The sequence below is a fragment of the Planococcus citri genome, chromosome 2 (genome assembly GCF_950023065.1).
Source record: "Planococcus citri chromosome 2, ihPlaCitr1.1, whole genome shotgun sequence".
NCBI classification, from domain to species: Eukaryota; Metazoa; Arthropoda; class Insecta; order Hemiptera; family Pseudococcidae; genus Planococcus; species Planococcus citri.
This window is the reverse complement of record NC_088678.1, coordinates 34,957,739-34,985,126: the sequence shown is the minus strand read 5'-3', so window position 1 is coordinate 34,985,126 and position 27,388 is coordinate 34,957,739. Positions and strand designations below refer to the sequence as shown.

Sequence of the window (27,388 nt, the reverse complement as noted above, 5' to 3'; positions counted from 1 at the left end):
CGAATTCTGCCATGAAGGAGAAAATATATCCAGAAGTTGAAAATTAGATTCGTTTACCCACCACCCACCCCCTCAGTTCTTATGGTTTCTCTTTTGCTTTCTTAAATTTATGTAGTTCAAGTTGCAGCATCATCATGAGAGAGGCGAAGGTGAACAATGATTGGTACCACAGACCTTAAGCAAGCCGTTACCTACACATTGATGTTGAATAACAATGAATCTTCACATCGTGGTTATTTTTTAATAATTCTTTCACATATCAGATAAAAACGAATCTAGCAAGTAAGCCACAGCATACCGTATAATTTTCTAAATTAAATTCGACTCGAATTTACACACGGAACAGAACGTGTAGTAATTTTTTGATTAAAAATACGTGAGCTTACGTTATTTATGACCCGAACACGCCGTGAACTGTGAAAAAAAAGGAGGAAAAAAAACAAAAACTCGATAAATAAGTTTCTCCATCTTAACAATATAAAGAAGAAGAACTCCATAGCCTCGAGGATAGACAAAATACAACATCATCGATTACATTATCTTTCGCAGAGAAGGACAGAAGGGGAAAAAGAAAAGAAAAATATACGAGTTAAATTCGCCTCACCATCATCGAAATTTCAAGATAAAGAAACAGAATGAGAATTCGTGTGGCAAACACACGAGCAAAATATATATTACTATGTTCGGTTACTTGGGTGTATTGAGCAGTGCACAGCAGTGGCGGTGTAAAAACAACGATAATATTTTAATTTCAAAAACTCTTGAATCTTACAAGTCTTTTAAAGATATTATGAAAATATTTTCAAGTGCTGAATATATGTAAACGAGAATAATATATTTTAACTAAGGCGAGTCTTGGCATTTTGAAATAACAAACATTGTACTGTACTATAAATACAATGGATTCCGAGCAGCATGTAAATATGAGACGATGGTCCACTCGAGACGCGAATACAAAAAAAAAACACAAGAATAAAAAAAAATACAAACTTTCTGGATACGGAACGGCGACTCATTCAGTTGAGTAAATTTGTCGAAATTACGCTAATAACTGCGCAATTTCAACTTGAAAAAAATTAACGACCACGTCGTTTTGAAAATATTCTGGAGAACTCATTAAAACACAGTATCTTTTTTATGGCGAAAAAATTCATGCACACGTTTGACTCGCTCGTTGAAAAAAAAATTCAGTTTTATCAAGTACCCTACTATAGACTGCACTTTTCATCGTGATTCTTATATTTCAAATTCGAGTATTATTCACTTACCTATCTATGGAATCTGAATTTTGAAAATACGTTTTGGTCGAATAAATATCATCTGTGAAGTCTTGGGCTGAGGTAGGTAAGATTAATTTCCAGGATCAGAAAATTAAATTATAAATTTTCTCCGATTACGAAAACGCGAACAACTTTATCTGGTCAGAAAAATCTAATTTTTCGATAACGAGGAATGAAATTGCATTAGCCCATCTTGTATTAAAATCTGCTCTGTGTCAAAGCCACCCCAACTGTAGGCCAATTTTTCCCATCCTCTAAAGTTTTCATGCGGCATACTTTCATCTTTGTAGTATAATAAGCTGTACCATTTGAGTAGAATTTAACGCGGAAAAGCGCCGCAACTGTACAAGATGTGCGGCTGCGGATAAGGAAATGAAATACACATTTTAGTGCATTAGGCGCTGTTTATAAATTACATAAATTCAGAAGTGCATCTCGGGCATTTTGATTATCGCAAGTTGGAAAAGGCGACGTTAAAAAGCCACACAGTGTGTACTCGAATAAAGATCAAGAATATATTTACTCGAAATCTACTTACCATTTCAAAGATGGTTATATACGAAATGTGTACTCGTGTCTGAGTGTGTACATTAAACTGTGCTACTATATACTATACGTACAAGTGTACCGGAGAGTAGAGGTACGTACATGTATAGCTCATATAATACACCCACCATCGTCGTAGCTATATACAGTACAATGCAGCTTTACAATGAAATAGTAAAATTACCCGGTAAAACATTTTCATTTATAAACGCTTAATCTGCAAATGAAACTAAAACAATATGAAAAACGTTTCAAGTGCTTATTGTTGAAGCCACAATACATTGCCAAGTGTACATTATTCGAGTGCTTAATGGTACACAACGGTACACATAGACACAGAGTTCTTTGTAAACCATTTATACAAGGTATCTACGTTCACTACAATGGATTTTTTTTTCTTATTCTGTTTTCTCGTCCTGTACCTAGATACTCGTGTATACTTTTATTCTCGGCCAAACAAATACTCGAGAGTAAATTTTTGCCTACCTGGTGCCTTGGCTATCAAGTAGGGTATGTGAAATATTTGTACACAGACTCAGAAAGAACTGGTAAATGTATCAAGGTACCTGCTTCCAACTTCAACGCCAGGTTTTCAATTTTGTTAATATGCCAGTGTAACCGAGATAAATTTAAACTTTGTGGAGCTTGATGTTGATATGCAGTGTCAAGGTGAATCAAAATTAAATTTCATCCTGAGCAAGTACTAAGTTGGTAACTTATAAACAAATATTTTGTTCGAATCAAAAATTTTCATTTTTCACACATACGAGTATTTTCCAATGTATTCCCCACCCTTATTCGATTTTTGAGTACTTTTTGGGGGTACAATTTTGTTTTTACGCTATTTTTCACCACGTATTTTTGATAACATTTTATTCAAGAAGTAAAATATCACTTTGAAGCTTCAGATTTCAAAATTTTTCTCTGAAAAAATAGTACCTACAAAGAGCGAATTGAAAAAGTAAGTAGTTGGAAATGGATATTCAATCATAGACAATGAGTAATTTGAAAAACTACGATGAGAAATTTTGACCAGAGAAGTGAGCGGGTTCTGCGCCAGGAGTGAAAATTTATGAGCAGGAATGAAAGGCCATTCACTGGTCCTTCCCTCGTATGCATTTTTAGAAATAAATTTCAATTTTTTTCAGGCGTGATTCAGGATACGATTCAAATAATTTTTTTAGCTGTAATTCGTGATATCACCACCATCGTGACGTACTACCTATCAAGGAGGTATCGTGTACATATGAGTCTAAAAATGAATTGCAGCCCGATGAGTTTTGGAAAAGTCAAGTCAGGGGTTTCCAAAATATGGGATGGCGTAACGATTCAGTTTTTTTTTTTTTTTTTATAGAAAGAATCAAAAAGCAAATAAAAAAATGACAAATTTGATTTAAATTTGAGTTGATGGTATTGTTGAACATGAGCAATTGAAAGTCCTATCCTGATTGCTAAAAAAAAAATGTCGACCAAAATTGACTACTTTTGGCGGGAAAAATTGTCGAAGATTATTTTTTGCATTTTTATAGGTCTTGCACTTGCATAAAAAAATCTTTTAAAATAATATACAAGATGACTAAAATTTCCACCACATAATTTGGGTGATGGAGAATACAACCTGAGTTTGAGATTTCTTCCTCAAACTGATGAAAGTTTTAATATTTTCTTTAAGAAAATAACTGGATTAAAAATTTTACGAGTATAAAAAATTATGAGCCATAAATTACGTTCACCAATCATTTTTTTTTGCTCCTCGTTCTTTTCGTTCGACATCACTTTTCATTTTTCCAACTTGGAAGGCACTCAAATTTTAAAAAAATAGTGTACATATTTACTTATCAACTTTGACAATGTTCCAATCAATTTTTCCCTAGTTCATCTTAATTTTACAATTTTTTTTGACCATTTTCAGTTATTTTACTTTTCAAGTAATTTTGCCTAGTTTTATGTCACTTTGATGATGATTAATTCTATTGGTAATGTTTTTTAATCATCATAATTTTCACAAAATTTATGCTCAAATTTTGAAATATTTTATAATTTCTTGTTCATTTTTACTTAATTGTTTTTAATGTTTAAAGTTTTAATTTTTAAATGCTAATCGTACAGTTCTTTTTTTGTAATAGTTAGTTCATATATTTTTTTTCCAAATTTGAATCAATTTTAATAATACATACCACATTCTTTTAATTTCTCATAATTTTTTACAATTTGTTGGATTTGGGCATTTTTGCTATAATTAGGTATTTTGCTTAAACTTCAAGCAATTCCATCAAACGTCAAGTTATTTCTACATAATTATTTTCACGACATGATACTAAATTTCTAAACAATTTTTGCAAAATTTTCTCAACTGTTCTGATTTTTTTTATCAATTTAAGATCGATTGTTACCGTAATTTTCCAACATTTTTAAAAAATGGATGTCAATTTTACATCATAAAATAGGTACCTACTTAGTTTATTGAGCATTCTGCGATATTTCTTTAAATTTCCGCGACGTTTCGCCAATTTTCAATCAATTTCAATAGTTTATTTGAAGATACTCAATTTGGAAGACATTTTCGCCAAACTTTGCTCAATTATGTGATTTTTTTCTGTTAATTTATGGTAATTTTCAATAACTTGGAGGTCAATCCATCCATTCTTGAAAATACATTTTTGCACTCCTTACAAATTATTAGTCGGTTTTGAAAATATTTAACATATTTTTGGCAATTTTACCCTAATTTTGGAATATTTTCTCAACTTTTGGTACTTTTTAGAGATTTTTATCTCAATTTCACAGTTTTTATCAGAGTGATGATGAGAGACTTGGACTAGAAAGGTTAGCGAGTTCTGCGTCAGGAATAAAAAAATTGGACTTTAAATTGCGTTTCCCTTATAACAGGAGGACAATATAAAAGTCATTCGCTAGTCTCTCAATTTATCATCGAATTCGAATTTTGAGATTGTATATATTTTCTACACGTACTTACCCTTCCCCCTCCTTCTCTTTGCACTCCTTCTAGAATAATAATTTTTTCCTATTTTCGTATCATAGTAAGCTACGATTTCGTAATTGAGGACAGCTTCTGAGGAATATTTTACTTATTCACAGGTTGCATGTCCCTATTGTCCCTACCTGAAGTGTTGTGATTAAAAATTTTAATTCGATAGGTTAGCGGGTTTTGCGCCAGGAGTGAGGAATTTGGACTTTTATTCTTGCAAACTGGAGGGTATTCGCTCTTCTTTCTTCCTTGTCTGCAAAAGTGGTCATCAGGTTGGAATTTTTAGATTGAATATTTCTTTCTACTGACTCTCTCCTTTTTTCCTCCTCCTAACGAAACTGATTAAAATTTTTAAACTTCTGTGGCAAAGTCGGTAGTTGTGTGAGATGATTTTTTTTATATACCTACCTATAATTCATTTGTCTGTTCAATTTTTTTTTGGGGATATTCAAATCAACCTTGTATGAAAGGGGTAGAGGTCTTCAAGGTCAAATTTTTACCTATAACCAGAGCTAAAAAATTCAATAAATGTGTTTTTCCCCACCTATTACGATAAAGTCATTGCACTGTAAGTCGTATTTATAGTCACTCGATGCTACCGTATTGAAATACATACGATTATTACCTATATACGTTATGTACGCATTTAGTTATTAAACGTTATCGCAAATCGTATTGCCAAAAACATTTCACATTGTGTTTTATAGTATATGGTTGTTTATATATAAAGTTTTTCAATAGAGGAAAAAAAAGCAGCGCGCACGAGACGTTTATCGAGAAAAATGGATTTTCTCAATAACATTATATTGAAGTTTCGATAAAGTGTATTACCTTTTCAACGTGCGAGACATATGGAAATAACGTCGCTTCACCGAGTCGTTAATATTTCTTTTTTTTCCACCCTCCCCTAGTATTTTTCTACTCAGCTGCCTGTTTCTCTCTCTCTCCTCTCGTGCACCATTATATAATAGTTTGTCTGGGCGAAATTCACATTAGAAATTATTCTCTTTTATTGTGCACAATATAGCAGCTTTTTTGTATAAATTTTAGTGCACCGCCCCTCCGCCAAAATAAAGGCGAAAGCCCGAAAGGTGCGGCAAGGCGAAAAGCTCGACGACAAATAAAATCTGCCCTCAAAAAAGCATTAGTTGGCGAATCTTTGTATCGTGCTATAAATACCATGCATTTTTTTTCTACCCTTCTCTAAAATAACGCGCAAGAAAATAGCTGCGTTAAATATTTAAAATAAGTAACGCACTTTAACAAAAGTTTTGGTAACCCTCCAAATTTGTTATCGCTAAATTTAACCCTTGAATCAACCTTATAGTGTATAGAGAAATACTTGCTGTTTTTTCAAAAAACTTGTACTTTTACTACATACCAAAACTTGCAGTTTCACTACTAAAACATGCAGTTTCACTATCAAAACTTGCAATTTTACTACCAAAACTTGTAGTTTTGCACCATGTTTACTTTCTAAAATTCTACTTTTCATTCACTGCAAAACTTGAAGTAAAATTAACACTATTTTCCAAAACTATTTTGCCATGTGGTACCTACAACAATTGTTTTAAACCGGAGAAGTGTTCCCTACAGAGATAGTTTCAAAATTTCCAAGTAATAAATGTACTTACCTACACATCTCAGTATTCAAATATTCATCTGAGACACCTTGAAAATTTAGTTTAAAAATGCAAATATGTATTTTGAAGCTATATTACTTTAGCCATACTGCTTCAATAAAGTGTACAAATGAGAAAAAAGTAGATTGGCAATACGACGAATATTCTAGGTACGAATGATATCAAATACCTACAGCTTGTATTATTTAATCTGTATCTCGTTTCTATTCGGTCATATTACGCACTTTGATTTTTTTTCGCAAAGAAAAACATCTAAAATATCGAAATAAGATTGTTTCAGCGTTCCTCTTTTCCCTCAATTTTGGTAAAATTTGCAAAAAAAAAAAAAAAAATAGAAATCATGTTGTCTGTTTTTTGTTGAGTAGGTACATTCTTGATAGCAATTTTTTCATTCAACTTCCCCTTCCCACGACACCCACGACTGGAAACTTTTCAAAAAATTTTATAACAGAAGTTTGCTGGGATCTTTGATAACAAAGCCCCTTGATTATTCAATAATTCTTAATTATTATCCAAGAGTAGGCTATAAGAACACCGCTTGAATTATTACTTCGATTCGTGCAAATTGAATCAAAGCTTTTACGCTTTTTTGTATCGTATTGTATTGAATTTATTCCTCTCGACGACGAAATGTGGTAAGCATAATTACACGCGCTCTCAGAAGTGCTTTGTATTTCGATAAACTCCCTCTCACCTTCACCGACCAAAGTGTGTTCAAAAAATACGTTTTTTTCTCATCGAAGAAATTTCGCCTAATCGGCGATGTTTGCAACAAAACAGTCGCTTTGTAACTTTTTTTTTTTCACAACAGCCGTGTTGGCTTTAAGATTAAAAGTTTTCTTTTGTGAGGATTTTTTTCTCCGATAAAATACATATTAAATTATAAAAGTTGGTGAAAAAAAAAATACTCGGTCGTTTTTGAATTAAAGGCCAAGATCGAGTTTATACGAGTGGTACTATGTTGATTCTTGATAAACTTTTAACCATAATACCTACTTGGTGTACTTATTCTTTTTTTTCACTTAATTAAAAAGTTATGAAATTACTCAATAAAGATGTTGGTTTTGTAGTTTAGGTGCGCGTAATATCTAGACAATAATGAAAAGCTTGTCTGCGGATTTTTAAAAATAATTTTCTTTCAGGTATGCTCGAATTATGTTAGGTAATCGATTAGATATATTAACGAAGATAAACTCGATGTTTGGAAAAAATTAAACAGTATTATGTTTCTTCCCCCATTTCTGATGATAATACTACATTATTCGGTATAGAACTGAAACCCAGACAAATATATCTACGAAAGATTTTCAAAAAAATATAATACGCAATATACATACTCTTATGAGAATGTAATACGACGCGTCGTCTTGTGAAAAAAAAAAACGAACTTTCAGAACGAAAATCTTCTATCCGTCGAAATGAAGGATAACCTGTAATTTTTTCTTCAAAGCAATCACTTTTTTTTCTTTTTGTATATCACAAGGAAATAAAAACACACGGAGGAAAAAAATAACCACAAAAACGACGCTCTGCTAAAAACAAAACGAAATATTTTTATTTTCCAATTATTTAACGGTTCGTAAACACGCAAATATATTTCAGAATTGTTTATCGAAGTAATTTATTTCACGCAATCGGTCTCATTTATGGAATTTTTTTTTCGCTGCGCTATGCAATTACTTTAATTAGAAAATATGACAAGAGTTTTGTTATAACGATAGCCTATGTGGGCATAAATAGATACGTATGTAAATATTATGTAACTTAATATTTTTAGTGGAAATGTAATTACCTCTGAATTTTGATAATGAACTGGTTGATATCTTTCGTCGACGGTGTACGAGGTTAATCCAACGGTTAATAAATGATAGTCTTTTCTTCTGATCCATGATACCTGTAAATTATACATCGAGTAGGTATTAATTGAGATGCTAAAGTAGCTGATTAAGATTACTTAGAATTAGATAGAATCTGTTTGTAGGTATCAGGTGGATGTTGGACTATTTTCAACTGTTTGGCCATCTCCAAAATGAAACATTTCTCTCGACGAAAAAAAATTCGAAACTCAGAATGTGAGTCATCTAGTTCATCATACCACATAACTGTTTTCACATTCTCTTGAAAACCTCCTGATTTGAGTTTAAGAGGTCTAGAAATACGATTTTTGTTGCTTTTTCTCCTTTCAAAAGTGAGACTTATTGTAACATGGTCATTTCATGTCGATTCGACCAAAAAAAAAAAAAAAAAATGCGATTGTGAAAGTAATGTCTATCGATTTTGCTCAATTTTTTTTACAATGCTGGGGGTCATGGTGCTCCCCCTTTCATTGAAAAATCCCATCTCGAAAATTAAATATTTTGAAAAAGTATCAAAAGGTACATCCATGGACATTTTTTCAGAATTTTAAATGGTAGCTCCCACTCACAGCACCATTTTGAAATTTATACTTTTAATTTGGAAGTTCAACTTTCAATTTTTTAAAATTTCAAAATATATAAAAATTAAAAATGCACCCTTTTGAACTGTGAAATCAGTTTTGATCAAAGTATCATAGCTTTAGATGCGCTGCTGAATTTGAGTACCTAGAGACATTGTAAAAATAATTGAACCCCTCCTCCCCCACCCACCCCCTGAGGGGGCTGGGTCAAACTGATTGCGGGTTTATTACTTATTGGGTGGGTGGGCATTGTAAAAAAAAAAATTAGCAAAATCGAAAGACATGACTCAAAAACGTTGGTCGAATTGAGATGGAATAACTTCAACTTTCGAACTCGCTGCCTCTGCATGATTTGAACATAACCATACCAGATCGAAACAAACTCCAATAACCAACATGTCAGCTTCTTAAATTTCGTTTTTAAACTTCTGGAGAATTTTTGAAATTTCAAAAAAATTCAAAAAAGCTATTTTGAAGGTGATTTTTTAACCTTCTCATGAAATATAATATTTTTGAGCAAGGTGAACCAATGCGAATAAATCCTTCAATTCAACTCTCACGCATCAACAAATAGTAGTTTTGAACCATTCTGGAGCCTCCAGCGAATTTTGAAATTTCTGGACAAATATCAAAACTCGGTGATTTTCCAAGTTTAAAGTTATAGGGCAGCCTAATATGGACTGGTGTACATTTGTTACGTTAAAGTAGTCCATATTAGGGACCCAAAATTGACTGTTCAAATTTTGACTAAATTTTTAAGAAAAAATTCATTTGGCCCACTTACAATTTACTCTTATTGTCTTGATTAAACATAATTATTTTAACGGGTTTTTTACGACATTGCAGCGTTTTTTTGTCTTTTTTTTTAATTTTTTGAAGTAGTCCATACTAGGGACCCAAAATTCACTTTTTGATTTTTGACATTTTTCAGAAAACGATACTTTTGACACACTTAAAATTTCTCAAAGATGTTGAGACTTTGGAATATGAAACTAGATAGACGTAGGTACATTTTGAGCTATCAACCAAGTTTTTAGCTCAATTATAGCGACCACAGCAATCGAAAACAAAAAAACAGCCCATATTAGGCTACCTTACCCTTTTACCTTCTTTAAAAATTTGATTTTTTTCACTGTTTCAGGAATTTCAAAATTTTCAAAAATTCTTTTTTGAACTCGCCTACCTGAAATTTCGCGGTAACCATTTAAAACGATCGAGAGGGTGCCTGCTCAATAAGTACCAGTTGAACTTATACGTTCCAAAGTTCATTTTTGGACCTTCCAGAGAGATTTGAAATTTCTGGAGAAATTCCAATACTTCCTTCTTGAAGAAAAATCGACCACACTGCACAGATGAAAAATTTTATGCCCTAATTTCCTTCGTATGTAAGATTATTGTTTTTCCCAGAAATTCCTTTTTTAAATTACAACTAATCGAGGGCATAAAATTGAAGGTGTACTTCGAGCAAAAGTTGAAAGTTCCTGTTTGTTAAAGCGAGATAAAATCAGAATATCTGTTTTATGGTTTATTTACGGTTTTTCTTAATTTCATCGTGATTTCGATAACTTTGATGAGGGCAGGGTGCCCTCAACAAAGCCAGCTTACGTTTTTTATCAAGTTCATCATTTTCAGCCAAAAAATAAAAAAAAACAACCAAACTAATTGAGTATGTAGATAACGAAATTTCTCTATTTAGGCACTCGCCGATTACTTTCAACTTGAAACTTGACTCTAATTTCTCTCTTTCCCCTTTAAAAATTTAGTCATCCCAGGACCTTCAGTTGAACCTCTTTCAAATAACATACAATTCTCGACTCTGTCGATGAAATATGCGTAGGTACGGGAGCTTTTAATTTTCGCTACTTTCGCTTGATTTGAATTTCCACATCTACACGTTTATCTAAAAGTACCTACTCACGTTGAAAAGACACATGAATATTTCAATTGTGTTCGCGAATAAAATACAAACAGCAAGGAACATTTGTGGAAGGTCGTTCAACCGTGATTAATTATTTCGTACGATTTCGAACGTCAATACGATCTAGTCTGGCTTTGACCGCTTTAAGAGCTCTTAAAAGAGAAATAAATAATTAAGAAGGAAAGGTCGACGATTTAACGAAAAGTTTAATGATATGATTTCTCGCGGGATGTGATTTTTTACAAACGAGTAGAAGTAAAATAGGCACCTTTTTCATTCGCCAAATAAATCGTTTCGAGGCAGAAACAGTTTTTAAAAAAGCCTTCCTGCCTTTCTGAGAAACGAAACTGTCGCTGGCAGTTATCCAGAATTGCTTGAACTCTGCGCGATTTTTTTCTTCTGAATCAATAGAAGAAAAAGTTGAGGGGTAAATTAGCCAACCTTATAGAAATAAAGAAGTAGTATGACAGATTTTTTTTCAAGCCTCTAAACAAACAATATACTTAGTGTGTACATTTTTTTTTACATAAGGAGGTAGGTAGACTAGGTTAGGTACTTGTTTCTGAAACATCGACAAACAACAATCGAGCATTTTTTTTGACGAAAGTAATTATGTTTCTTATTTGTTAAATATTGGTAACGAAGGCACTTTTATATCGGTGTTTGATCTTTTTGCCATCAGCTGTCAAATGAACGTGTTTTTATTTCCTTGTTGTTACGTCAAACAGTGCTGAAAATACTTAACGCCGAGTGATTGTCGAAGGAAGGGTTATTTATACTTGGAAGTTTCGAAATTAGTTGGTTTCAGATGTTGTGACCCATTAAATTTATTTCAAATTATGGTTTTTCTCCCGTCAAACACTCGGTTATACTTATTTTAGTTAAAATATCGATTAAAATTATTCCACCTTGTTCCTTATTTAGTCTAAAATGTCAACTAAGTAATTGTGTCAGCTGAGACAAGGTAAAGTACTAGGAGTAATCTGTAACCGCAAAATTGGATCTGCTGGTTCGGTTTGTTTCCATTTGTTTAATGCCTACCATGAAACGTAATGTTGTTGGCATCGAGATGAAAAAGGGAGAGGAAAAAAAATCCTGTCTAGAATTCAAGACCGCGTAGAGTGTACAAGACTATATACAGTCTGTTTATAGTAATACGAGTATATTTTACGTTTGCGGTGGTCGTGTTTTTTCTACCATTTTTCTTTCGTACGAAAGGCTTCTTAAAAAATTAACTAAAAGCTCCATAAAAGCAGCGACGTCTCGGTGGTAATTTATTTTTGAAATTGAAGCCGTAACGTTTGATATACGAACGATGATTCTATAAATAAAACATAAACGTCAAATTCGCAACGAGGTCGTCTTTTTAGCCCACACAACAACCATAGAAAAAAGAAAACGGCCAATTTGATAATTTGGTTGGCACCTTTTGTTTCAATGACGAATTTTCGCTACCTTTATTTCCCATAAAATGAGGTGAAAATGGACGATACTTTGCTGGTAAATTAATTTTTACAAAATATCTACCACGATGAAAGTTAGATTTTTATGAACTCGATCGTGTGCGAAGTACCTCGCGCTAGTTAATAAGTTTTTCAAGATTGTGTAAGTATAATATTTTTCTTTCGCAACGATTAAAAACTTTTTCTTTTTCTTTTTTTTTTTGAAAAAAAAACTTTTAAAGCGACTTTTTAATGAGTACTCGTTTCTTCACCTAATGTGCACGCAAAATTATCTTGGCAACTTGATCGGCAACGTTTAATAAACCCTCGAGCGGAATGTTGGCAATTTATTCAACCTGTCGAGCGTAAACGAATGTAGAATTTTTGAATAACGTCAGTTTTAGGTGTACCGTTTTTGAATAATTTTTTCTCTGTGGTTATTTTCAAGGTTATTTCTATAATAATTTTTTTTCGGCGTAATTCTTTCTGGGAAAATTTTTTTTGCAACCACGATGATGACCATCCTTTAGGGGATAAAATTCATTGAAATTCGATTGTTTTTCAATAACAAGCTCTTTTTTCGTTTTACAATTTTTTATACGTACTGTCTTTTTTTCTCATTTCCTCGACGAAACTTCGATAAAAAGAAAACTAATTACCAAGTTGAAAGTATTGTGGTGAGAAATCAATGAATACCAACTAAGTTGCTAGTTGAACGGATCGAAAATTGGCTGCTGGTTGCCATTAGGTGAAAAGCGGAGTTTAAATTTGAAAGCAAGGGTGTTTTATTTGAGTTTCGACGGTAAAGAGTGATTTTTTTTCTCGAAAGTTACTGTATATAGTTTAGATATCCTTTTTACGTGTGCTTCTTTGTGTTGGGTGGGTTTCATTGTTTTAAATGTTTGCAATTTTTTTCCATCGATCTCTATCTCTTTAATTTAGTCTGATATTTTTTCATTGGATAGGTAGATGTTTGTTTGTAATAGCGTATTTCTTATTACGGATTTTTTTTTGTTCACAGATATGAAAACTTGCAGTCTTTTTTGAAGAAAATGAATAAAAGAATTAGCTGAGTGATTTTTTTTTTCAGTTGGAGTCGAATTTAACTATGTGACCAGTTAATGTGGTGGGGTATGAACAAAAAAAGTACACATCAACTAATTAAAGTCGACTTTACCTGATCGCAACCATTTAAAGTAGAGTTTCATAATTATGATTCTTAACGTTTTACATATAAAAAACACTCACCCATTTAGCGTGAGAAGACCGACTTTTCTTTAAATAAAAATTTTTTACAAACGAATTGATTCACTTTTTTTGAAACATTTTTACAGCAATTGATCTGTTTACAATCGAATCGAATCATTTACAAACAATTAGCGATTTAGTAAATAAATTGATTGATTTCTTGGTGAATCATTCGATTGATTTGTAGGAGAATCATTCGCGAACGAGTTAATCATATAGTTACTAAATTATTCGCGAAAGAATTTATTCGTATAAGTGACTCGTTCGCGAACGAATTGATTCGTACAAGTGACTCGTTCGCGAACGAATCGATTCGTGTAAGTGACTCGTTCGCAAACAAATCGATTAATTTACTCAATTTTTGATTAATTATTCGCGAACGAATTGAATTATTTTTTGTGAATCATTCCCGAACGAATCGATTTGTATAAGTGAATCATTCGCGAACGAATCGATTTGTAAAAGTGAATCGTTCGCGAACGAATTGATTTGTATAAGTGAATCATTCGCGAACGAATTGATTCGTATAAGTGACTCGTTCGCAAACGAATTGAATGGTACAAGTGACTCGTTCGCGAACGAATCGATTCGTGTAAGTGATTCGTTCGCGAACGAATCGATTCGTATAGGTGACTCGTTCGCAAACGAATCGATTCATTTACTCAATTTTTGATGAATCATTCGCGAACGAATTGAATTATTTTTTGTGAATCATTCCTAAATGAATTGATTTGTATAAGTGAATCATTCGCGAACGAATCGATTTGTATAAGTAAATCATTCGCGAACGAATCGATTCGTATGAGTGACTCGTTCGCCAACGATTCACTTGTACGAATCGATTCATTTACTCAATTTTTGATGAATCATTCGCGAACGAATTGAATTATTTTTTGTGAATCATTCCTAAATGAATCGATTTGTACAAGTGAATCGTTTGCGAACGAATCGATTCGTACAAGTGACTCTTTCGCGAACGAATCGATTCGTGTAAGTGACTCGTTCGCCAACGATTCACTTGTACGAATCGATTCATTTACTCAATTTTTGATGAATCATTCGCGAACGAATTGAATTATTTTTTGTGAATCATTCCCGAACGAATCGATTTGTATAAGATAAGTGACTCATACGCGAACGAATTAAACTTTTCATTTAATTATTTTTCGTGAATCATTTGCGAACAACTCGATTTATTCAATTTATTTTTGGTGAATCGTTCACGAACAATCGACGAATCTATTAATCAATTGTTAATGAATTATTCATTGTATTAATTTTTCGTTGAATTTTGAATTTTGAAAAGTAGTTCCGAACTTCAATATTCACGACTTTAACTGGAAATCGACATTAGGCGGTAACATAGGTGGGCTATATTAGGTATATATATATTTTTTTCAACTCTGAAATTTTATTACCTGAACTGAACTGGAATAGATTTTAAGCACTTATGGATTTTATCTGCTCTTAATCAAATAAAGTTCACGTCGTTAAAATCAAAGAGAAGGTCTCGCTCGTTCATGTGCGTCAGGGTCATGAAAATTTATTACATTTTCATCTCATCAATGGAAGCACTCGTTCAAATTGTGACTATTTGTACCTACTGTTTTCTACCTAAAATAGAACTGCGAGTATTGTTGCGTTTATTCGTGTTACATTCATTATTTTAAAATGAATTGTTTTTTTTTCAAGTTCAACTCTCGCCTCTTTTCCATGATTGAACAGAATTGAATAATGGAATAAAAAGCGAAACATTTCAGGTTTCAGTAGACGTAAACATTTAAACAACGAATAGTTATTTTTAGAAATTTTTTTATGAATGCAACAAATTTTACGTTGCTTATTACGACAGGACATCGCTTTCATACATTTTTAAAGAAATTGAACGATCTGTAAATTGTCAAAAGTTCTACTGAACTTATCGTGTTCAATGAAAGTTCTGACAATTTTTTTGGAATTTCGGTTTGAGACCCACTAATACTTATCACGAAAGTTATGTTTATGTGTCACTCAAGTACTACGGAATTTTTTTTTCAACTCAAGTTTTCAAAATGAGAGAAAGATGTAAAAACAGGGAATTTTCCCAAATATTTCACCATTCTACAAAAGTGTAGGGGAGGGGGGGGGTCAAAATTTTTTTGATTGCTTTCTTTTTATTTTACATCACTAGAAAATGAAATAAAAATTCAAAAAAAAAAAATACAAAAAACGAAAAATGTCAAAATGTGATTTAAAAAATTGAAAATTAAGGCTAATTTTTAGCTATTTTAATGTGTGGTGAAAGATTTTTCAATTTTTTTCCAATTCGATATTGATCAAGAAAATTTTTTCCGAAAATCAGAATCCTACAAGAATGAAGATTTTAAAGATTGGAAATTGGAAAGAAAATACGAGTACTAAATGTCAAACAAGCAGGAAAACATGAAAAAGCAAAAGAAAGCAAAAGCTTAAAAATTCTTGAGAAGTGAATGAGGTGAGAGGGGGCGTTGAGTAAGTCTAGGTTTCATGAAATTTCCAGCAAGTAAAAATGTTTATAATCAAGTAAAATAGGCCATCACTAGCTCTTCCAAACTTGATTCAGAGCTAATAAATATTTTGCATTTTCTTCTCCAGGAAGCAAATAAAAAGCAACCCACCTACCAACCACCATCCTTAATACAGAAATAAGATAAATCCGCTCAGAAAAAATACCCTCTAAAGTGAAAATGAAAAGCCAACTCCAAGCAAGGGGTAGCCTAATATCTCCTTAATACACAAGTAGGCGTGTATGAAGTGAAAAGAAAAAGCGAAAATAATATTTTTTCTTAATATTAGCTCAAAAAAAAAAGAGAGGAGAGCTCGTAATAGGAAATCCGTAATTTTTGTAGACGCTGCGAGCTGCGAGACGCTTTTAAACTCGAATCTTCATTTAGCGTTAATCACGTAGCCGACTAGGTTAATCGAGGGGGAGGGGATAAAGATTAAGTAAAAAGAAAAGAAAAAAAATATTTAAAAAACCGTCGAAGGCTGTTGCTGCTGTTGTAAGAGAGTTGAAAAAAAACGAGGTATTTTCTAAAACAATAACGCACTTACTGTTGCTTCGCCTAAATTTTTAACGACGCAAGGTATCCTGGCGATGCTGCCGGTTTGGGCCATTATAACCGTCGAATTTTTTGTTATAAAATAGGCAGGCTGTAAAGGTGGAAATGTGGCTTCTAGTTCATTCATGGCAGCTAATATTTCCGTCGTAACATCCACAGTTTTGATTTCTCTGCTGTACCCGGTATTATCGGCAGCCGCTTTTATACCCACTGTAAAAAAAAAAAAAAAAATTATGAAAATATGGATACATTAAAACCTATTATTATTACATGAAAAGTATACGGTGATTTGGTAATATGTATCGTTTTTTTTTCTTTTTCTTTTTATACTACCTATGTACTTAGTTATTTTAACGCTCGTTTTTTAAGGAGGTGTTTTATATTTGTTTATTTTTTTAATCGCGTGTTTCAACATTCAACTGCAGAACGTTTCCCTGCGTTGAAAATTGGTGTTACAAGGTGGCACTTTTCACCTCTGTAAAACATTCCACCATTTTGATAATTATAAAAGGTTCACGAGTGACAAACGTTGAAATTACAGTACCTACCTAGCTACACAACCCGATAAGTATATCTTATTACAGAGTATAAATGAGAAATTCTTAGACGACGTTTGTCCAAAAAGAAGCCACCCTAGTTATACCCTGTTTTTTCCTTTTGCCGAGCAAAAAAGAAATTAAAGCTCTTTTGTGGCGTTGACAGAGCTCCCGTAATTATATTTTAATTGACGGCATTTACTCCCTGACAATGATTCGATACGGTAAGCTGCCGGTTTTTCACCTTTTAACCTCCTCTTTCTCTTCCAAGTTTCTCTTTCTTTTTTTTCTTGTGTGTGTGTGTGTGTGTGTGTGTGTGTGTGTGTGTGTGTATCTAGCACACTATATTCTCATGGCGAAGTGATTGTTCTTGGAGATAGGTTGAGTTACAGGAATGACAAGTTTTGTAAATTTATAAAATTTTTATTATTTAATTTTTTTTGATTTACAAAATCATTTTTTTCTTTTAATTATTTTTGAGGATATTATTTAAACAGATTCTCTTGAAATTAACATCAGTTTTATAAGTTTTATTCAAATCATGTTTTTTGGAAAAATTGAAATAAATTGAATTGTTTTTTGGGAAAGGTTGAAAAAAGTTTGAAATTGATTTTGCATCTGTTGAACTAACTTTTTTTAGGATGCTAGGTAGCAGTTTTTTTCTCATAATTTAGGCCTGCACAATTTCCAAATTATTTTTTGGAATAATAACTCTCACTCTCAAACAATGAGAAATAAACCAATCGAATTGACCAACTCGCAAATGAAGTGACAAATTAATTTAAAATAATTAAAAACAAACTGTTTTCTTTTTTTAAACGACAAAAAAGGTCTTGAAGCAACATTAAAGTAAATTTTATGAATAGCGAGACGATGGCATGGCACATTATTCCAAACGTGGAGTGAAGAAAAAGAGGAAGGGAGACGTTTCAAATTCAAATGTAAGCCTATATACACGAAGAAAATACTACTTGTAAATGGAATTGGAACGCTCTTTTTCAATATCTCGTTGCTGAAGTACCTTTTAAAAAGAAATTATTTGATATTCTTTCTACCGTACATGTACATACTACTTTACAGAAAAGAACGTCTTGGAAAAAGATGAAAATATGAACAGCAAGTGTAAGAGAGAGAGAAAAAAAATGAGGGACGATTTTTTCCAAATTGACGCCTTCGAATCGCTGCCACGATACTACATATTTGAAAAAAAACTTTTATTAGACTATGTGATTTGGAAAACTGAAGCTGCTGTACGTATTGGTGGAGGTATGTTTATTCGATATGCTCAGCGTGTGCTGCTGCCTTTAGTAATTTGAGCGAAAGATAAATCGTGTAACTTGCACCTATACCTACTCGTACAAGTCAAGCTATAAATTGTTGTTCGCTATAGGCTTTTGCTGGAGTATTTTAATGTACTTTCTCGATTAATTATTCGTGTAACAAAAGTATATACCTATCTGTTTCGAAATTGAGAAGAATACTTCGTCGAAGCACAATGAAAAATATACCCAAGCTCGTTTCTTTGCACATTTATTGGAAGATAAAGGTCTGTTCTGTGTACAGATTATATCGATAGGTATATAACGTATAGTACAATTGCAGGAATGCATTATTCTCTATCTACTACATGACGAATTAAGAATCAGATCAAAGCTATAACAAGTAATCCTATTATTTACACCTTAATGCCACCTTTTATGCTATATGCTATGGTAGATCGGGTAACTAGGTTCGTGTGTTGTTTCGATATACACAATTCAATCAAGTCTAGGTCTGTACTGTTCTGTATCTTGTGTACTAAAGGTAAAGTACATACGTCTAATCAACATTTCTCAGAGTATAGTATTGTTAAATTCTCATTGAACTGCATCTGTTAGTAAATGATTTGTATAGTGTAGCAAAGCTTTAATCTTGTCAGCAGATGATTTACCTAAATGGCGATTTCAATTTGTAGGTATAGGTACATAGATATACTATTATTTAGTCCATTTTTAAAAGTTTCAAAGAAGGGGGATGCAATATAACCATTTCAAATTCAACTTGTCAAGGTCATCAGGATAAATGAAAAGGATATTTCACAATTTCTTTTTAAAAAAAGATGATGCAAGAGCTTTCTATTTTGAAATTTTAAAATTTTCATCTGACGGTTTTGTTTAGTTAAATGACTGTTACCTTCCAATTCAAAAAAATTTGTTGTGGAACAAAAAAAAATTGAAAAATGTTAGGTAATTTTTAAGCAAGTCTTTTGCACTATTTAGATGGTCAAATCATTGGTTTAAAACATAATACGTAGGCAGATATATTAAAAATGATTTCTGCATTTTTTTTAGAAAATATTTTTGAAAAAATTTGAGAGTGTGGCTGTGGCGAAGCAGCATCACAACAGTAAATTTCAGTGACTGCATTCCATTGTTTCGATTATGGAAAAGTTTCCAAATTTCAATTTGGTTTACTGGTTTAGTAAAGTCAAAATTTGATAAAATTTGAGGTATAAATCTGATTTTTGAATTTGCATTGAATTCTTAATAAACCGTATGAGTTTGGGCTGCTCCTTCCTCCAGCAAATTTATAAATTCACAATTTTTGAAAAAATTTTTAGAAGATTGTCTGAGTAAAATTTTAGCTAGCTCTAAAAATCCAAATTCAAGTATTTATGATCCACTTCCATCAATTTTGGAACTGGGTAAATTTTACTTGAGCAACTGACCTACATTTATTTGTCCCTTCACCTAATAATGGACATCATGTAAGAAGTTGTTTTTATTTCAATCTTTTTCTGTCCTATTCTAACGCTATGTGTGTTATCTTGGTGCGTTTGGTGTCTTTGACACCACATAGGGTGTCAGCTCACAGAGCTATAACATTAGTAACTATGTGTTTGCGATATATTTCTGTGATGCACAAATACACATATAGATTTTTATGATGCCCAAATATGCATCATTGGCACAGCTGCATCGAGTTACATTTATTATGAGGGGTTATCTTAGCGACTATTGGTGATGGGGACACGGGTTCTCCCACTTATTGAGTACACATATACCAGCAAAGAGTTGGGCTGAGCACAGAGATCTCAATTGATGTAAGACTGTGCTATAAGTAAAGTGCCTGTGCTTGTTGCTGCTATTTTCCCTGGTTGCCTAAGAGATACCTGCTCCATTGATGCTGTATTGACAATTACGAATACGATACCAAGAATTACGTGAATACATAAGTTATCTTACTGAGTACACTGATACATGAATATTTGTTTAGAATATGTCTTGCTTTAGTGTTGTTTGAATGATATCTTGGTGCATTGTGCATGCAATGTACCTAGATGTGATTTTAATTGGGACAGTGATTGTGATTAGTACAGTGGTTGCCATTTGATGCGCGCATTGTACATCTTGTCAGTGAGTCAGGAACCTGTAGGGGACTCAAAGGGATACCGCTATGCACTATGTGTGACAAGCCATATAGGTGACAATGTGGTCCACTCAGATAAATCTGTGTTTTTGTGCCTAGGGCATTGCTGTGCGACGCTGCTAGTTGGCCATTGAAGATCATTCCATTATACTGACACTGATGGGTGAACCACAGGTTAAATTGGTACTAAGGTCCGAAGCATCCCCACAGTTGGCCGTGGCTGAGACTGTACTGCCTGAGACGGAGGTCTTTTAGAATTGATTGAGATTATATTTACGAGTTATCTATGAGTTATTTACGAGCCTTGCATGATCTATGAGTAGTACGTGTGTGTACTCAAAAGCGATTATTTTTATTACAGATCGCTTATCATCCATTCAAGTTCCAGCTAAGCCAGAACTCCGGACCTGACAACCTCAGTTGATTGATTATTGATATTGATTTAGATAATTTGCATACTCTTTTGATGATGTTTTATTCTAACTGACAATTGCATACGTTTAATAATTAATAAATGGTAGTCATTTGGTTTGTAATGGCTTCTCCTGACGTATTTTTGAGCTAGCTTTCGAGAACTCTTTTACAATCAATAGATCACTTGAGCTCCTAAATATTACTTTTTGGGAAATATTTAATCGAACGACAAAAAAGGTGGTTTGAACGACAGGCAAGTCTTACGACAATAAGAGGGGTATTAACGACAAATTAGGTGCTAAAAACAGAAGCTTTTAAACGACTAAACAGGTAGTCATCACGACTATTTTTGTTTATGAATCACGACTACTTCTCCCGACAGATATGAGCATTAGAACGACAAAGTATGATTTTCAGCGACAACTAAACTAGAATATGATAAAGTTGTAATTCAAAACTGCTACATTTTGCCACTTCTCCAGATGTGTCTTTAAAGGAGTGGATCTCTGGGTATCAATGGGCTGCTCAAAACAAAAAAGTGATTCAAATTCCAGGCGATTCCAGCGCTGCTTCCATTTTTTTTCACCATCTCCAGCATAGCCAAACACTCAATTACTCCCAAATTGATCAAAACCTTCAAATCTGCAGACAAACTTTGGAAAACTTTTGACAAATTCCTCAAACTCACACATGGAATTTGGAAAATCAGCATTGTACCGAACAATTTGAAATTATCAACTTGATCATGCCTTTATTTCATGAAAAGAACAACATGTAAACATGTACTTGGAATGCAAAGTTGTCAGAAATGGGTTCGGGACCCCCCCCCCCCCCCCCCCGAGGCGAAATCCATTTCCTTCGGCCAAAAACGCAAACTTGGGAGGCCAGCTAAATCCAAAAGGGCACTATTGGTGCAATGAAACTTTTTTTTCCTATCAATTTGCAAATGTGTAGTCTTTGTAGTCTCTTTTTAATTGTATAAATTGCCGTTTTTTAATCATAAAATTAGTCGTTCCTAGATACTATTGTGTCGTGAATTTTGCTTATCCGGTTGTCGTGTAAAATAATTATTTGTCGTTGAATGCATTTTCTTACTGTGCAATATAAAATGTCTGTCGTTGAAGTACTTTTTTTGTCGTGTTTTTTGTGGGCCGTGGTATTTATTTTTTCTGTCGCTTAAACCCCTTATTTTTGTCGTGCATTCCCCCTTTTTTGTCGTGACGATAAATCATACCCTTACTTTTTTCAACACATGAAAAATTTCAAGTTCTTAAAACTTTGAACTCAAAGAGGAAGGAAGGGTGGGTTAAAATTTGACCAAAAAATTTGAATTTTTTCCACGTCTTTATTGAAATTATTTGGCCATGATTTTTGCTAGGCTCTATCAAAATTTGAAAAAAATTGAGAAGTCTCCCGCCCTACCCACTGATTACTTTTACAATTTTAGGAAGGTTTCCTGAATTGTTAAATTTTTTTAATGTAGGTAAAGGGAAAGGGGAGGAGTAAAAATAATTCCAAATATCTATTTCAAGCATCAGTTGAAGCTATGAAAAATACTACAACTTCATAATTTTTGCCTTCCTTAATGCCTTATTTTTTCCCACCATTTTATAGGGAACTAGAAGAAGTGGTGCCCGGACAAGCTCGCTCTCGTCTACAAACTTATGTATTTACAGAAACCCTGATTTTTTTTCTTCTGAATGGCCTTGACTCATAATATGAAGTATAATTTCGCAATATTTTAAGTACCTACTTATACTCGTATGGTGAAAAAATCGGTTAATCTCACTCGCAGATTCTGTGCCCCTACCTTACACATCTATAAAAACACGAGGTGTCTTTTCTACGGACATATTTTCAATTTTAAAAGCAAACTTTCTCTACAAGGATTAATTCAAAATTCAAAGCATTTCGCATCCACGAGTCTGATTATAGTTTCAAATAAACATCAAAATCGAATTTTTATGTGTATAAATATAATATATACCTATCTAAAACTTCTGAATCACATTCCTTTTAAAGATTCCACCAAAAATAAGAAAAAGCAGCAAAAACGAGCCTACATAGTTTAAAATATTCTTTCCACGGTGGAGGTGATTCGTGATCAAATGCAATGTCCTTGAAACATTTCTCGAATACGTAATATGTCCTTGAGACGCGCTGCAAATATTCATGCAGCGTGATAGCGTCCTTGAAATATTTTGGAAATATGTATAAAGCCCTTGAAAGCGTATCACAAAAATGTGTATGTACACTCATTGTACAGTGCCCTCGAAATACTTCACGAATAGGTCCAATACCCTTGAACGCCCTTGAAAAACTCTATACAACCGCACGAATACCAACATATTTGCAGTGTCGGTGCAAAGTGTTACAAATACCCATACGAATAGGTACCTACAAGGTACTTGAAACGTATTACCAACCGAAGTGTGCGATGGAAAGGGTACGTAAACGTATTACGAGTAAGTTGAAAATCTGCTGAAGTTTTCACGACACGACGACGATGGCGATGAGGGAAAAAATATCCAACCGTAGTACACACTTTATAAGAGGTTTGGGGTGAGATTCTTTTGCCATAATCATTCTACGAGTAATATAGCACTTATATTTGAAAACAAGATGGAAAAAATTTGTACAATTTTTTTCGACTCTTGAAATTCGTCTTATACACTATAGGTCTACTCGTATGCCTTCTTCTTTATATTGCGGTTCGTATTAAAACTAAATTCGTACTTCATATCGAGACGTTGAAAAGTTGAAATTGCTCCCAACTAACTTCATTCTTTTCCAGCTCGTGAACCAAGTTTAAAGTACGGTAAGTATCTAACGAAATAATACGAAATAAAATATTGTTTCGTAAACGATGGTCGCGATTTAGGCCAAAAATTGCTTTTCTTCTCGTCTCGTGTGTGGGAATACCTCACTCTTTTTTTCTGATGACTGGGTCTATCTTGCGTGTACTTGTATGTACGTAATATACTTACACAGAGAATAACCATTGACCATGAACCAAGTAGAAAATTTTCTTTCTTTATCGAGATGGCCGAACAAGTAAAGGACAACGATAACGACAAAAATGTAAGTTAAATGTCGACCAGGCTGCATTGCTAAATCTCTTATAAACGCGTGAATTGTTTCGTCGTCATCGTTGAGAGAATAGCATAAGGCGAGGGGATCTTTTCTTGTACAAGTTCTTTTGGTTAAATACATGGAAAATTTTTCAACGGACAAATTTTTCCCTCGAGAGGATACATTTGTCTTTATTTGTACAAAAGTTGGTACATTTTCGCGAGAATGAACAGTAAGTAAGTATATTCTATCTACTTATACAAGTATGTGTTTTCATTGTAGTGGTTATATAGAAGGTACGGGTACGTACTATTTTGGTGGGTACTTTTCGAAACGAAAGCATTATACTTTATATATAGCATATATTTGGTGAGTTTATAAATTTATTTCTCAGCATACAACGGCGTGTTGATTATTTTGCCAGCCCTTTTTGGTATATTATTCTATTTAATGGTCGAGACACAGAGGCGATAATGTGCTTGGCGTTTATTATCATACCTAAAACGAGCGATGCGTCCAATAGGTAGTACCTATACACTATAGTATAGAGATTTCGTTGTAAAAGGTTTACCTAATCTACAGCTGGCACAAAGAATGAAAAAGTCGATTAGCACAGAAATATATTTTATATAGACTAATACACGGAGCTCCATTAACAACGCCCTTTAAAACAATATCGCCAACGTCGTCGTCGTCGTGATAACGCGAAGGGGATATTTTGCTGGCAACTGAGGCGAATAACCCCCGAAATATCGAGAAAACAGATTAAAAAAGGTCATAAGATAGTTGCCAGAGAAGGGCAAGGTGACGAGGCGAAGAATCCGCGTCATTTTTATGTCTCAAAGTCATGCATCATATCCACAGCGTAGGGGTAAGAAGAAGGGTATAAAGAAAAAGAAAACATATATCATCGCGTAGTGTTTCACTTTGACAACGTTAAATTTCGTATAGCATTGTCGTATGAAATTCGAGAAATTTTCAAAAAATATAAAAAATAACCTTCCCTCAGCCACCGTCTCTTTGTCTGTAACGAAATTTATGAAATTATATTCCATTTACATTTCCTTAATCGTAATTTTCAACGAGTTATCTAATGCTCGAGGTTTTTTTACTACTACTGGAGAATCGAATACCAAGGACGAGAGGAAATGCACGAAAGAAAGCACGAAAAGAGCAGCAAAAAAAGGAAAAAAGTGAAATGACCGTTATAAAGGTTTTTTACTACATCGTATTTTTTTTACAGTCCATTTTAACATTATCCGGTTTTTTATTGCGGAATTTGGCGTGTTTGGAAGAAACCGCAGTAGAGCATAGTAATGCACATACTATTACAAGTCAAAAAGAAGCGAGGAGAGAAAAAAAAACTTCGATACTGAGATTTCTTCTTTGGTTGCAGCGGAGAAAAAGAGAGAAAATAATTACTCGCGGGTTAAGAAGCCAGAAAGAAATACCGAGTTATGGTGGAAAACTATCGTAATGGTCATTTAAATACCGAGAACCCGAAATGTTTCGTAATTTATTACCTCGCAAAGGTTAAATGTGCTTCTTACACGGGTATTTCTTTTTTTTTTTACCTCGTTTACTCGTATGGATTCTAAAAACACATGTAGAACAGCTCAGCTACCTGAAAAATTTCTGTTTTATGGTTATTTATGACCTATTTCCGAAATATTATCCGAGTTGATGGTACGTTTTGAAAATTCGATCGTTCGTAAGCACGACGATTCCGAATCCCAACTTGTTCGAATTTAACTCGTATTTTCGTATTTTGAAGAAAACTCGAGCAGGATTTCGATGCTTTTCATTATTTACGAGTATAGCCATAGGCCTTTCATTAACATTAGTCATGATTGTAATCGTATAGGCACAAACGATTATCAATTAGAGAATTATTCATCCTAGTCCATTAAAAGCCTTCTTTGTCATTTTACCTACCTCCTGTTGAGAGTTGTTGAAAGCTGCGTGTCATTTTTAGTAAGATTTTTTTCTTCCTTTTTTTCATTTTCAAGATGCGGGATATTTGCCAAATGATGTTCGGTTTTTTTCTTTCGTTCTCTCGTACCTTTTCCTGAATTTTTTGTGTGGTGTCCCCTAGCTCTTTCATTTTCACTCCGTAACTTGTTCGAAATGATGAATTCGTTGGAATTTAAAATTCAACACTTTGAAAAATTAACCCGTCAATGGTTAAATTAAATGAGTTGATTTCTTCGAGGGTGTTTATGTTTATATTACAGACAGTGAAAAAAAGTTCTTTTCGTAGTTTGTTTGTGTTTAATCGAATATTACAATAATTCGAACTTTGAACCTAGGTGAAATATTATAATTAGGTTAAATTATTCAGTTCGCTTTTGCGGAGTGCATTGTTTGAACGATGGTAGATAATATAGGCGGAAGTTTTTTTCCTCGAGTTGTAATTTTATAAGGTAGGTAGGTACCTGGGGTAAAAACATAAAATACAAACTGTCCAAAAGAGGGGTATTTACAGTGAAAAGTTTTTTTTAGTAGGAATGGATCATCAAGAGGTATGGGTGTAATTTACTTCATCGTATTTGTTTCAAAGTAACACAAAAGAGGGGCCGCAAGTTTTCTTTTTTTTTTTGTTTGTTATTCTTGAAGAAATTTAGGTATGTAGGTATATAACTTGAATAAACTCGAATCGATGTTGATTTTTGTTCAAGTTTAATGTAGGTATAGTTAATGGTGATGTTTCGTTCTTGAGTGATTCGTTGATAAGGTATAGGTATAGGTAGGGTAGGTGCTGGATAATTCAACGAATGTAACAAATTAAATAAAATTACGATTTTAATCGCTGAAAATTTTTATTCGTTCCTTCATAGTGATGTTATGAGAACATTTGTATTTTCAACTGATGATATTCCCGCCTACTGGGAATTTCTCAGAATATTCTCATCTCAAAATTACGATATTCTTGAACTTTCTCAATTTACAAATCCATGCGATACATCAAAATGCACATTCTGGTCACACTGATTTCAAATATGTCTATTCTTCCATGGTTAAAACTTGAAAGCCCTCAGCTATGACTTTCAAAAATTAATCTCAAGAATATTGTAAGTAGTTCGTGAAAAGACGCAAATTTTTTGAATTGCTGGACAGGGAAGGAATCAAAAAGGTTCCCATAGTATCTACATCAACAACACAAATTTTAACACTTGAAAGGATTAATTCATTAGGAAAAGCATTTTATTTTGATTTTTTTGAGTGATGTAAAATAAGCTTAAAAACGATTTTAATGATAGGTACTTTTGTTTTAATAGGTCTATATAAAAATAGTTTGTGCAACTTTTCCTAGTTCTCCAAAATTTTGCAAAAAAAATTATCAAAAGATATCTCGTAAATGGAAAAGGATTCAGT

At 33.2% G+C, this 27,388-nt stretch overlaps 1 protein-coding gene across 1 annotated transcript in view; it reads right to left on the bottom strand.

Annotated features, from left to right (window-relative positions):
• The window catches only part of LOC135835537 (zwei Ig domain protein zig-8-like), a 366,482-nt gene that overhangs the window by 82,282 nt on the left and 256,812 nt on the right, over nt 1-27,388 (bottom strand). Inside the window, exons 3-4 of the mRNA XM_065349802.1 lie at nt 16,576-16,793; nt 8,251-8,352 (exon numbers count right to left, since the gene is read on the bottom strand). Of these exons, the coding sequence (XP_065205874.1) occupies nt 8,251-8,352; nt 16,576-16,793 (320 nt within the window). The remainder of the gene's footprint in view (nt 1-8,250; nt 8,353-16,575; nt 16,794-27,388) is intronic.